At 35.8% G+C, this 14517-nt stretch overlaps 1 protein-coding gene across 3 annotated transcripts in view; it reads right to left on the bottom strand.

Moving 5' to 3' along the window:
• The window catches only part of gnao1a (guanine nucleotide binding protein (G protein), alpha activating activity polypeptide O, a), a 101949-nt gene that overhangs the window by 62526 nt on the left and 24906 nt on the right, over window positions 1–14517 (bottom strand). For all 3 annotated transcript variants that reach the window (XM_081372513.1, XM_081372514.1, XM_081372515.1), the window contains one exon: window positions 13899–14040. In XM_081372513.1, the coding sequence (XP_081228639.1) occupies window positions 13899–14040 (142 nt within the window). The remainder of the gene's footprint in view (window positions 1–13898; window positions 14041–14517) is intronic.

Genomic DNA, 14517 nt, shown 5'->3' on the forward strand with positions numbered 1-14517 from the left:
CTGTTTATCAAAGTGTCATGTAGCTTTTTAATTTTTTAGTTGTGTTCCTCAAGCAGTAATTGATATCCAGATGCATCTGTGCAGCCAACCTTGCACACAAAAATTCAAATCTGGCATCAGTGCAAAAACAGCTTCAAAATAAATAATACAAAAAGAAAAGATTCAATAAAGTAAAACTCATATTATAAAATGGACCGTTTCGACTCTAAAATTAGGATTGGATGAAAAGATCTTGGAAAGATCTACAGTACAGTCAAATACACTATGTCTTTTTTTGGAAAGTAGATCAAGAGTGTAGAGCATCATCACAAACCTCTCGACCAAACAAGGTGAGCTTAAGTGTAAATGATGTTCCACACTGTGACCACAGGAAACTAGGCAATCACAGTGGCCTCGCTGCAATATAATGTGCTATTTCTCTTCAAATTTTCCGCTGGGTCATTTCTCGCATCTACAGTAATCTCACCCCAAGGGCCATCAAGATCTGGCAAAATCCATCAATTTTTAGGGTAAGTGCAAGAAATCATTTCTTCATTTGTAATTGCGGAGGCTTAGTGCTGTTCTAAACATCATCGCTGCAGGTGCTGGCGCTATTACATCCCCAGAAGCGTCAAATCCCATTTTATTAATGGTGCTGGTAGTTCTACCAGTCACCAATTACATCTAAATCCAGAGCACTACAGAACCTCATAGCTCTCCAGCTTCAGCACTGTGCTTGTTTAATCTGGCTGGGGTTGAGAAGGCTTTAACAAATGGGGAGGTACTGAAGGAAGGGGTGATGAACCTGTTTTTAGCCTGAATGTCCATTTTGGACATGCCGTTCATGGGACGGGTCATATGATGCGAAGGAGTCATTCTTGGTAACAAAGGCAAAGATGTCTCTGAGGGTGCTACGAGGAGAAAATCTGAAAAACAAGTCAAAGCGAATTCAGATCAAAACCAAAAGCCCCAAAGCCCTGGCTGTTATGGGATGAATGCACAGGCATTTCTGAATGAGGCCAGAACTAAAAAAATACTGCCATGTCAATTAGGCTGAAATCCACACATGCATGTAGAGACTAGAGTGTTACTGGGCCGAGAGTGTCCAGGTTTTCTACTGTACATCTGAAACCCCTTCTGTTGCCTTGAACATGGAGTAGCTGTATTTAAAAAGCCATTTTTGTGGCCTTAATTAAGGCTCATATAAGAATCCAAAGCTGTATTCTTTTTAAGCAATGGTGATGGACAAATTGCTTCCCTGTTCAGTTCTTGGTTATTTTATTGATTAGGATAATTGATTGGCTTGAAGATGTGTTGTAGTAATGCCATTCTCAGGGTGCCAATCAACTGCTGATTGTTAGCCTGCGAAAAAAGCCAGTACATAATGGCATTTACATTTAAATCAGCAATAAAATATAAAAAATAAAACAAAATAAACACTTCAAGTCAGATTTGTGCATCCATTGAACAAAATAGACATTCCTGTTACCCTTGTGGAGCTTTGTGGGTCGGGTTCAAGTCCACCAATCGATTTTATACTTCGATTTTATGCTCTCATTCTTCCATTTTTGTCGGTTTTAAAGAACACTTTGCAGGGTCATTTACTTTAATACAGTGTTGCTAAAGAGGTTAACAGTGGTGGACAGTAAAATGTGGTTCTGGTTTGGCCAATTGGAAAAGTAATTGTAAAAAAACAGTGGGAGGTCTTCATCTCTCTTGTGCGAACACAAATTGGTTTTCATCACTGTATTCCAGAGGCATATACAATGTGGGTGTCATGTAAATATTCATGTGTTGGTCATACTTTCAACAAAACCATTATTCCTTTTAGTCTGCCCAGAGGCAACAAACAACAGAAACCATGAGGAAAACCATCAGTGGTATGGAAATAACAACAAATAGGAAAATAATGTCATTTTACATTGAGGGTGATCCTGTAACTGTACAGGCCATAAATATTTCATGCAAGCCAGGACTGCAACAAAATTGATACATTTTGCAAACTTTTTTCCTGCCGGTGTGACTTAACTTTGTTTAGGTCGCATTTGCATCCACATCCCAACTTAAGCTACTGCTACTGTCAGCACAAGTTACTGTGAAATATCCATTTCATTGAGACAAAACATGTAACATTATGTTTTTTTTCTAAATCAGATACTGGTTTCACCTTCCGTAGAAATTGGCAGCACCGGTGTCACTGCTCTGAAATGTTAGTCTGGAGCCCTAATACTGCAATATTTTTATTTAAAAAAAAAGAAATTCTCAATAATAATGGAATTATTTATCTATTTTTCCTTGAATATTTGATGAACAGTGCAAGTCATCGTATCATTCAATATAGAAGTTGAATTGTGATTTTTTTTCCATACAAAATGAAAAAAAAAAAGTCATCAATTACTTAAATCAATTACCCTCAAGTCATTCCAAACCCGTAAGACTTACGTTCATCTTCACAACACAAATAAAGATATTTTTGATGAAATCTGAGATTTCTGTCCCTCCATTGACATCCACACAACTACCACTCTGTCGTTACAAAAAGTTGATAAAAAGATTGTAAAACTAATCCATATGAATCAAACAGTTTAGTCCACATTTTCTGAAGATACTCGATCGCTTCATATGATGAACAGATTGAATTTAGGCTTTTATTCACATCTTAACATTGATCACCACACATAAACAGAAACTCAACCATACTTGTTTGACGCATGAGAACAAACCTCATTGGTTCTTGCGGAAGCTCAAACGTGCTGCATTACACACGAGAATAAACCTCCGAAATTTTGGACTAAAACGCTCAATTCATATGGATTAGTTTCTATCTCTTTATGAACCTTTTGAAGCGTCAAAGTGGTAGTTTCGTGGACTTTCAATGGAGGGACAGAAATCTCTCAGATTAAATTTTAAATAAATTGATTAGTAATTTGAAGATAAACAAAAGTTTTACGGGTTTGGAATGACATAAAGGAGAGTAAATGATGGCAGAATTTTTTGTTGTTTTGACACAGAATTGTTTGACACTTTCTTTTAACTTAGCAGGAAAAATTATCTTTTTAATATATATCATGGCAGAGAAGATTTAAAAATGACGACTAATACCAATATTAAAGACGTGTTAGGACTCCATACATCCGCCACTCTATGAAGCATTAATGAATTGAGTGTAACCTTTGGAACTGCTGAGAGACATTATTCCTTCATGACTCTGCATTAACCATTTTACACTCTGATCTCTGGCTGACTAGACTTTCTATGAGGGAATATACCAGCGACTCCATAAAGAAACATTTGTACAGATTCAAATCAGATATTCTAAGGAGCAACAATAAACTCATTCATCCTCTTTCTCTGTCTTTTCCCATGATGTCAAACAGCTTGTCAGTAAAGCTCTAATGTTATTACAGTACTCAAGGGCAAATATACAGCCTGTCATAATCACACTCTCACATGTGCACTCTCATGTTTAAACACACACGTACACAAAGACTGATGTGTCTGTTGTAATAAGAGCTGGCCATATGCCGAAGACGTGGCCGGCTCGCTAGCCCACTAACGTGGACCATCTGGCTGAGGTGATATTTGTTCCTGATCGCTTTAATTTTGGCTCTCCAATTAAGATCACAGATCTGCTAGAGAGTGACAGTAGCACAGTTTGGGCAAGGGCAGCACTGGGGAGACACATTCATCATACCCAACTTCATTGATTGGCTGTTAGAACTTTGCCAACACACTTTGCTAGAGAAAGTAAAACTCAAAACCACTCATGCTGAGCTGATTGCACAAATAACCTTGCTGAAGCATGAACAGCTAAAACACGGAGCTAATATTCAGCTCAGAAGCATCACACCCATTCAAACACTTACCTCGTCAGATTTTTGAGCTGTGTGTTTTGAATGTGACTTCAAAAAAAAAATAATTGTAAAAGTATAAAAGTGTCTTTGATCATTCAAGATTTTGGATCTTAATTATTTTAAACAATCCAAAACAGTAGATGCTATTTTCCATAAAAGGAAAATGCATGCTAATCGGCTATCAGGTTCAGTTGCAATTTTGCTTAGTTTACTAAAGCCTACTAAAAAATATTAAGTCTGGATTACAGTCTCCTACATTCTAAAATGAAAACTGTAGACTTACATATTTTACCCATATATATAAAAAACTGAAGATAAAGATACACTATAAAACTACTGACATTAACCCTCAGAGGTCGGAGATCACGCCGGCGTGATCTGCTCGATTTTTTTCCTTATGAGTTGATTGAGACCCGAAATTCTCTTTTGACTTTGATTTTACAAAACAAGTTTCATACATCAATCGATTCTGTTAAATGTGTATTATTTTTGTGTATACTCACAATAAAAACAAAGTGTTGTGCTTTTTGCCAAATGAAGAAAAATAAACACGAAGCGAGTTCTGCCTTCTCTGTGTCCGTGTAGTCCATTCTAAAACGCGTCCGAAAATGAGCTGTAGCTCAGTGAATACTCAGTCAAACAGGCATACAGTCACACAGGCATGAAGCTTGAATTCTCTTCTTTTTACTGAAGTAATTTATATAAAAAACAAATATTCTCATCTTGTGAAATCTGTATTAAAAGAGAGCGATTCCAGTCGACCTCATTAGAGCTAATTCAAATGTAATGTGACTCCGCCCACGGAGAGCGCGTGCTATTCAAACGCAAATGGCTGAGGTAATCCGCGCAATCCTGTGAACGCCCCCTGTATCAGCTCGAGACAACCAAAACACAAGTTTATTCAGAACATTACTTGTTTACAACACAGCGCTGTGAGGAATAATGAGGAATACGAGGAATACGAGCTGAGGAATACTAGTAAGTTTTTCCTTCTCGGGTTTCTGTTTATGAATGAATGAACGGCATAGATGCGCGCTGTTTACCACAGCTGGCAAAAAACAATATTACCTGACAGTTCTCCATTATGGACGCGAGCGCTCTAAAACTTTCACAGAGACCTCAAAACAGAAAGTACAAATCCTTTCTTTAAAACGAATTTCGTTTTGTATCAATTGTATCTTAATTTTAATAATTTTTTCATTAACAAATTTCCTGGATTTAAAGTAAATAGGCCTATAGGCAATCACAACATAAGGTGCTTGAACTGGAGATCATCATGAATCATGAGCCTACTCGCCTCACATGTCTAAAAAATGTGAAATATATTTACAGAAAGCTGTTTCTAAACAAAACCATCCAAAACAAAAAAACTATAGCCTAATAAATGTGCATTTATCCGGTGCGTTCACTAGCCTACTGCAAAGATCGCGAGTCGTCAACGAATGATGATTTTTTTAGCAAACCGTATTGCTATACGGAGATGGGTAAAAATCGACTGAAATATGTTGAAATAAAATGTAGGCTATTTGTATAAGCAACGTAAACTGCAAATTAACATTTATATGCCCTAATATTTCATGAAAACAACGTTACATTCAGGCGAAATACGAAAGACAACATTTTGTTTAGTAGATTTGGGTACAGTTTTTACTGTAGAATATACTGCCTCGTCAAATAAGCTTTTGTTTAGCAATTTCTATATATAAAATAGCCTACAATTTTTGTCAAAAATAAAGTCATCAACTAAGATGTTAGCTGTAATGAATACATAGATAAAATGTAGGCCTATAATCTTTTTTTTTTTTTTTTTTTTACAAAGAAAGAGTACACTTGAAATATTGTTGAAATTGTAGGCTAATTATTGTTGTAATTGTAACCTTTTTAATAAAATAGCAAAACATATTTACAAGATAAATGTAAGCAAAATCTTAAATGGTCAATATAAGTCTTCTTCAAAAGATCCTTTGTCCTTGCATTGTGGCTCAGCCAGTTTCACACCTGTGTGAATGGCTAATTATGCAGAGTGGGATGGGACATTGTAATTTCAGGTGTAAACCACTCTTCGTTCACGCCCCCTCGCATATTGGCTTTCCAAGCAAAACCTGTTTTACATCAATTTAAATCAATGTATGGCTTTATGTGAACAATAAAGCAAGACTATTTTCACATAATTTTGAAGAAAAAATTATAGGCGAGGACATCCATTAGTCAAAAGTCTTATTGACACATATTTACTATGTGTTTTGAGGCCTTATTTCAGAAATTTTAGTTTTTAGTTTTTTCAATATCCATGCATAAACATTATTCTCTCAAAAATGAAAACATGTACATTCACGTGGCTCACATATTATTGTAGCCCTGTTTGTGCTTTATAGAGTGAATTTACACCTTTGCCATTAATATGTTTATAAGCAACTGAAAAAAGCACAAATGTCAGGGCATGTCAGAACATCTCAAGGGCCCCAAAAACAGCCCAGACTCCAGAGGGTTAAGTAAAATAAAATAAAATAATATATATAAAAAAGTGGGTCGGGACAGTTGAGATTGTGGGGAGAATGATTCAGTGATTTATTAGAAGTGCTCTATCAAAGTGTGCAAAATACCCATTTACCTATTATTATTTTATTTTATTATTATTATTTTTTATTAAAGTTAAGCTCAAATTTACTGTAGGGTCTGTAAACAGTTTAGGATTGTGAAAGGGGTCCTTGGTTCGGAAATGATTGTGATACCAAGTGTACCAGGACCACAAACAAGTAGGTGCTATCCCTGACATACAACTAAAGCCCGGGAAACACAAGTAGGTTCTCCTGAGTAAAGATTCACTTAGGTAAACTGATTAACCCAATATATAATTAAAATGCATCAGAAATAATTATATTTGGGATCTGTGTAGATGAGCTGTAAGGCTGGGGAGAAGGGACCCAGTCATCCTTTTACTAAATCCAAGCACCAGAGACATGACATAAATTCTCAATTAAAGTCTCAATTAAAATGGAGGCTGCGGTGTAATCTGCTGGGATAGATATCTGTTAATAATTCTGGAGGGCTCTCGTTCTGCCTCACGCAAAATTAATTTACACATCCTATAAATACGTCAACCTTCCCCTCTGATTTTTAGCAATGGTACAGGCTGTCTACAACAACTTCACAAAGAACGTACCAAAATGCAGGGTGACCTGGACCAAAAAGAGCACCTAATATGCAAATATTTTCACATTCGGGATCTTTAAATGCGAATTTATTACTATATAATGGCAGGAGAACTCCCAACTCATACTACTTACTACTTCCATGGCCACTGTTAGTCTATAAAATCTATACTAATGTTTTTACCTAAAGTCACTAAATGAAACTGCACAACATTTTAGAAAGAAATTTGTGGAGTACAGGATGTGGGTATCTCAAGCAGAACACTAAAATATTGTGTATGTCAAACTGGAGTTTATTTTCTCCTTAAACTGCTTATCTTAAAGTCACCATGAAATCAAAATGGACAATTCTTGTTTTTATGGAATATTACAGTATTTGTTATAAATTATTTATCCTTGGGCATCAATATTTTTTAAATCTTTAATCAAAATTAATTCCAGGTCAGCCTTACATTAAGACTATTAGCTGATGATGAGGCTGTTCATATGAGTTTTCTCTGGATAATGAGTGGGAGCGTAAGCACCACTGGGGCGTTGCCGGGACTGCAGGGAATATTCTGGTGCCAGCACCCTCTCTTCCTTATTCCTCAACTGTTTTCCCTCAGTGACATACGCAGAGAAGCCTGCAGACTATACAAAATAAACTACCAAATACCCCAGTGACAGTTTGCATAGAGAGCAATGAAGGATTTAAAACAAAACTTAGGACAGCACGATAATGGTTAAACTGATAATCACTATTGTTTGCTCAAAAATGATAATCACGATTATTAATCATAATTGTTCTCATTTGAGACATTTCTTTTTACATTTTACATCAGAATTATTGCACTTTCACAAAAACACAAATCAAGAGTAAGTCAACTCATATGCAGGGTTTATTTAACCTCATCTACTGTAGTTTCCTGATTTTTTACATTTATCATATAAATGCAACACTTTCTAAATTATGAAAACTAATTAAACTTTAAAAAGATTCTCTCAAAAGCTTAAACGTAATTCCAAATAATATTCAATAATAATGTTAATGTTTTCCTATTAAAACAACAAAAATACTTTGTATTATAGCACATGGTAAGTGCATTTATTCAGCGACCACAACCGTAAACAATATAGTCGAGATTAATGTTTGGAATTACTTGTTTGTCACTGCTCACAGATTTACAGTAGTTGCAGTAAATAATACGAGCAGCCTCATAGAGAAACACAGACTGGCTGTATTACACTTTCATTTGAGCAGAATATTTAAATGGAGATCGCTAAACTCCAACATACATGTTTGTCTGTGATTATCAGAGCTTTTGTTGCAGCGCAGAGAGAGCACATGTGCAAGTTCGCCAGGTTGGGAAGATAGGTAAAACACTAGGTGGAAAAATGCACCCATTTAAGTGAAAAGCTCTGACTAAGAGATTTAAACTCGTGGCATCTGGCAACTCAAAGCATGAAAGCTTGTGGAGGTTTGTTATTAACAATGCAAGATAACAAATGTCAAATAAATAAAAAAATCTAAATAAATAAACAGCAGGCCAATTATGCTTAATTAATCAAGAGAGGCAGGAATCGTGATCATGATTAAAATACAATAAATCGTGCAGCCCTACTCAAACTAAACACAAAGGATGCCTGTTTGCCTCAAGTCATGAACTACTTTAAAAGCCACCTATGGGATTTCCATTAATTTTAAAGGAAAAACAAAGCATCATTAATGTGTCTCAATACTTTAAAAGCCACTGTTTGTCGATATATTCCAACTGGCCACAGACAGCAATTCATATGAGTGACTGTCCGCATCCAATCAGTTTTGCCTGAAAGAACAGATTTTTCACACACTGCAGCACCCGATCCATAAAATAACTCTTTGTATAACCCAAAAAACACTTAATATGCATTAAATTGATTCTGCAAGCACATATTTATCGTTATAAGAAAATAAGTAATAGAAATGTCCAGAGAGGAGAGCTGTCACCAGAGTGTCAGCACTAATGCGAGATAAATCACTTTAAATTTAGAGCTTTTCACTTCCGTCTCTCACTCAAAGTCATTCCATGAGCAAACACTCCTAATTCTGACTGCAATCCTAAAGCTCAGTTCTATTTTGGGGCATTTTTGAATATAAATTTGCATGCATTTAGCACGTAGTCTAGTGACACCCAATTGGGTTTGTAGAGTTTTTTACTCGCTTCGTCATGATGCTGCAGTCAAAGCAGAGGGCTTGAATGGCAAAGCCCATCTGTGTCCATCTGGGTGCCAGGCACTGGGCTCACGGCCCTTGCCCACCACAGACTGCCATTTATATTATCAGTCGTAGTGTGGCTCAGGATGTGTGGAACCCTGGCAAGGTCACACCAACATGTTGGAACTCCTTATGGAACCCATTCCGCTCAGAACGGCAGCCATTTTGCTGTAATGTAGAGGACCATAAGCATGGCAGCAATGAGATGAGCTGTATGAGTGAGCTGTGGTGAGCTCTGAATCAAACTAGGATGAATGGACTTTCTGCCCCAGGCCATAGCATCATCCACTATTACACTACAAAGAAAAAGGATCCTGGGTGATTACCAGGACAGCTGCATGTATAGAGACATGACAAGAATGTACATGGAATATGTGTGTCATGTGTACATATATGCAGAACATATAAAAATAGACAGCAGCTCCTGAAAATTGACTCCTGTAACAAATTATCACAGAGCGTAGTATAACATATCCAGATACCGGCATCAATCGATGACGCTGGCAAATGTGTGGTAAGCCTAGACAGGGTGTTTTGTAGAAAAGTGTGTACAGATTTATAGAAAGGCATGAGGCAGATACATGCTCTTTTCCAAAATTACAGAGACAGGATGGTAATACCTATACATATTATAAAAACCTATGAATTGAGCAGTGTTATTTTAGTATTATTGAGATATTATTATAATATTTTGAGAAAGCCTTTATTTTTATTTATTTTATTTTTATTTATTTTATTCAACGTGATCTCATGAGTATTCACAGATTGTGACATGCCGTGTTTCTGTTGATGTGCATTTAAATGAGAAATGTGCACCGGGATAAGACTTTCAGAGAGAACTTAAATTCGGCTTTTAATCATACAAATCTGTTACATAACTGTTATATACCACGACTGCAACACATCGTCATTTGAACTACTTTTGGAACCGCTTTTGACATTTTTGCAATAAATAAATTAGTATTATTACAATTATCTGTTATGTTTTTCTTTATAACTACATATTTTTAAGAATGGGTAGGCTCTATAAAATGGTCATGTTTAGGTTTGGGGTAGGGTTAAGGGATCTAAAATGTATCCATAAAATGATAAAAAGGGCAATTATACAAATATCTATGATATAAAAGATTCGTAAAAATTTTACATTTTCTTAAATACGTCATAATGTTTATGATTAAATGTTGCCCCAATACGTCCATATCGCAAGTTTCAGCATCTATTCAAACGTACAACAATTGTACAGCCTGTAAATGTACAAATGTACCTACGTATTAACAATGAGACCAGGCTTTTTTATTTCAGCTTCATTTCAATAAACAAAAAAAGATTTTTAATAGTTTTTAGTTAACAATAACAACACTGGAGCAGGGTGTAAATATAAACCCAAGATGGCAGATTATAAAATGGTTACAAAAATGTCAACTTATGTTTCACTCAATATTAAAATTATTGCTAAACATAGATTGGTGTAATATTGATTATTTTATTATAACAAAATTATCTAACAAATAATATTAATATAGATTGGTGTAATATTGATTATTTTATTATAACAAAATTATCTAACAAATAATATTAATAATACAATACATTTAATAATAAAATAATACATAATATAATAAAATATTTTATAATCAACAATTACATAACAATTTTTCCCAATATTTCGGTCTTTTTATTTTAGGCTTCACACAGTTATCTTAGCAACATGATAGCGTCAAACTCAAATTAAATGTATTGCAACTCAAGTCTCTCTATATAGAGCTTTTGAGTGTGTGTTTGGACACTTTTCATTCTGGTCACACACACTGCGTGTATGGTCACATGAGATTGTTGCCTCTTTGGTGCTGGGCAGAGTGCAATGCAAGTGACATTGCCCATGGACACAGACTTGTGGAATGCATTGAGAGAGAGAGACGAAACATGAGGTTGTCATGGCAACAGGGCCAGATTGGTGAGAGAGAAGAGGAGATATGAGAAGGGAGATATGAAGGAGAGAGGGTTGTGCCTGTGCATACACAGACCAACAGATCAGTGAGAGAGAGAGTGAAAGAGGGAAGCTGAGAAGGTATAAAAGCAAGAAACACACTGAAAGAGAGAGAAAGACAGAAAGACAGAAAGAAAGAAAGAAAGGGCAAACAGATCTATAGAGGCTAGGTTGTTTCAATAAAAGCTTCACACTTCAGATTTAAAATGTGTGAGCCGGCTGGCCTCCACAGCCTGAAGGAACAGAGGGCTGAAGAGTTCATGTGGATGCGTGTAAGTGATCTGTTCTCAGGAATAACGTATACATACTGTATGCACTAACATTAAGTCATTTAGCGATTTACAATGAGGAAAGTGTCATATAGGATCCTCTCTCTATAGCTTTGGAACACATCACATACTGTATACCATTCTGATCAATCCCACCATTGGCAATAGACAGAACTCAGCCCACATGGAATTGGTGCACAAAGAACTCTGAAGGATCTATGAAGAATTCGCTCAGGGCTGTATAAGAGGAATGTTCTGGGTTCAGTACAAGTTAAGCACTGTTGACAACATTTGATTACCAAAAGAATGAAGAAGGTCATTCCTTTTCTTTAAAAAAGGCAAAAATCTGGTTTATCATGAAGCACTTACGATGGAAGTGAACAGGGCCAATCCATAAACGGTTTCAACCGTTTATAGCCAAAAAACATAAACAATATGTGTGTGTGACAACATGATTCTAGTGTGAAAAAATATATATATTAAAATTTTCATTAAAAAAATGTAATTGCTTAATAACATTTTTTGTAAAGTTATATCCAAGTTTACTTGGTTATAACTTTACTTTGGGTTTTGCTTTACTATTTTCTCTTCTTTTTTTTAGATAATCAACAAATGCTGTCACAAATGCTGTGGAATTAGCTTAACTTGTACTGAACCCAGAATAGTCCCTTAACTGCAATATTCCTTTATCTGTTTAAGTCATAATTGTGCCAAATTGTGCTTCTCCCTAACAAAAACCAGCAAATGAAACAGAAAAAGCAGAAAAGTCCGGTTCCATGTGGGCCCAGTAGTCACATTCAAACACACTTACACATTATGCCACATTGCTATCTGTAACCTCTCTTATTAGGTACACAGATCTGATGCCCTTCAAGGCCAGCTTCCTGAGGTGTAACTCAACCTGGAAATGAAGACGTGGTCTATTTCTCACAAGAGAAAATATCTCAAATCGATGGATATTTCAGATGACTGTTCCCTCCATACTGATAGCTTTGGTTTGATTAAAGTGAAACATTTCTTCCTGCTAAAGGTCAATGAGTTCACTGACATTATAGTGAGAAAGCTTTTGGGAAAGGGCACAATGGGATTATGAGTCTTATATTGTCACTGATAGAATGCATTAGCAGAGGAATCTTAAGATGAAGCTTCCCATCAGAGCCAAACCATTTTACTTATGTATTAAGGGGAGGGAAACGATATCTGCTGTGGCTGGAGTCTATCAATGTTTACCACATCTGTTTTCCTTTAGATTAGATTACTGGTTGTGTGTTCAATGCATAGAGTCTTTAGTAGAATGATTTTTTTTTATTATTAAAGGAACATTCCAGGTTCAGTATAAGTTAATATAATATCCATTGACAATTGTGGCATAATGTAATCAAAACGCTCAATGTTTCAACAGTATAGCCAAAGATGTAAACAAAATGTGTGCTAAAGGAATGGTCATTTACTCGCCCTCCAGTTGTTCTAAACCTGTATGAGGTTCTGTCTACTGTTGAACACAAAATAAGATATTTTAAAGAATTTTGGTAACCAAACAGTTGACGGTAGCCATTGAGTTCCATAGTAAGAAAAAATATATACTATGGACGTCAATGGCTACCGTCAACTGTTTGATTACAGACATTCTTCAAAATATCTTCTTTTATGATCAGAAGAAGAAAAAAATCATACAGGTTTGGAACAACTTGAGTGTGAGTAAATGACAAAAATGTTATCCCTTTAATGTGAATCATGATTGGAGGAAGAAAAAACTTACGAACCTGTATAAAACTAGATCCAATTTTACAACTTTGTTGCCATGATAACGCAATACCATAAACCGTAAAACAACTGTAAAAATGATTTAAACAGCTCTACAGCTCAAAAATTACAATAAGTTTTGACAATAATACAAAATGTTTCAATAATTACTATATTATATTATATATTCACTATTGTATATAAATTAATATTATTATAAACTATCTTCACATTGCATTGCCCCATTTAATCTCATTGCAAGTGCTCACCTCTATTTTTTTTAAGAAAATGAAATAAAATGAACCTGGAATATTCCTATTAAAAACCAAACCAAATGTAAAAAGGTTTAAAGGTCTCTTTAAAACCATTTTGTATCCTTACTGAGTTGTGAGTTCAATTCATTATAGCTCATAGTTACAGCCACAGGAACTATAAAGCTAAGGCTACAAGCCACTGTCATTTACCCATGTCATCTGATTTTCCTGAATCATCTTACACAGAACAGTATATATTTGTCTTGTGTAAATGTTCTTCGGTCTTGCTTTAAAGTAAAGTGAAATTACAGCTGATCATAAGTGTTTTAATTATAATCCATAAGGTTATAATCACAATGGGAATGCCACTCTTTAATGCCACTCTTTAATGAGTGTTTCAGCTTATCAGGGTTTGTGTTGAACTCACTTTACGCTCCTTGTCTCCGTACTCCAGCCCCAGTGTGTCCATGGCACGCACGATAGCGGCCAGAGACTGGATGGTGTTGCTGAAGACCACTGGCTTGTACTGCTTCACATCATCACCAGAGAAACCGTCCTCATGGATAATCCTACACACATAACAGAAGCCATGTTAGAGAGCATGCAGTTTGTGTGTGTGTGTGTGTGTGTGTGTGTGTGTGTGTGTGTGTGTGTGTGTGTGTGTGTGGAGATAGAAAGCAAACATAGTGATGTTCAAGCATGTACAGGTAGTGATGCAATATGTCTTGTTGTCTGTGTGTCACGGCTTCAACGGGACTGCTGATCCGCCATGCGGCTGTCCTACCCTGCTCTCAGTATTGAACAATTTAAATAAAGTTTACTTTAACGCCATTACAGTTAATTTTGTGCATAATTCATAAAGTCAGTGAGAGACAATTAGATGTAACGTGATCTAAATCAGAGGCACTCAACTTCATGAGACCAAGAGGACCAAAAACAAACGATAAGATTATAATCTTTTTAATGTAAGGGTGTATTCACACCTGACTTGTTTGGTTCGATTAAATCTAACTCAAGGTCGTTTCCCCCCGTGGTGCGAATCTTAT

The sequence above is a fragment of the Scardinius erythrophthalmus genome (genome assembly GCF_964197995.2).
Source record: "Scardinius erythrophthalmus genome assembly, chromosome: 8".
Lineage (NCBI taxonomy): Eukaryota > Metazoa > Chordata > Actinopteri > Cypriniformes > Leuciscidae > Scardinius > Scardinius erythrophthalmus.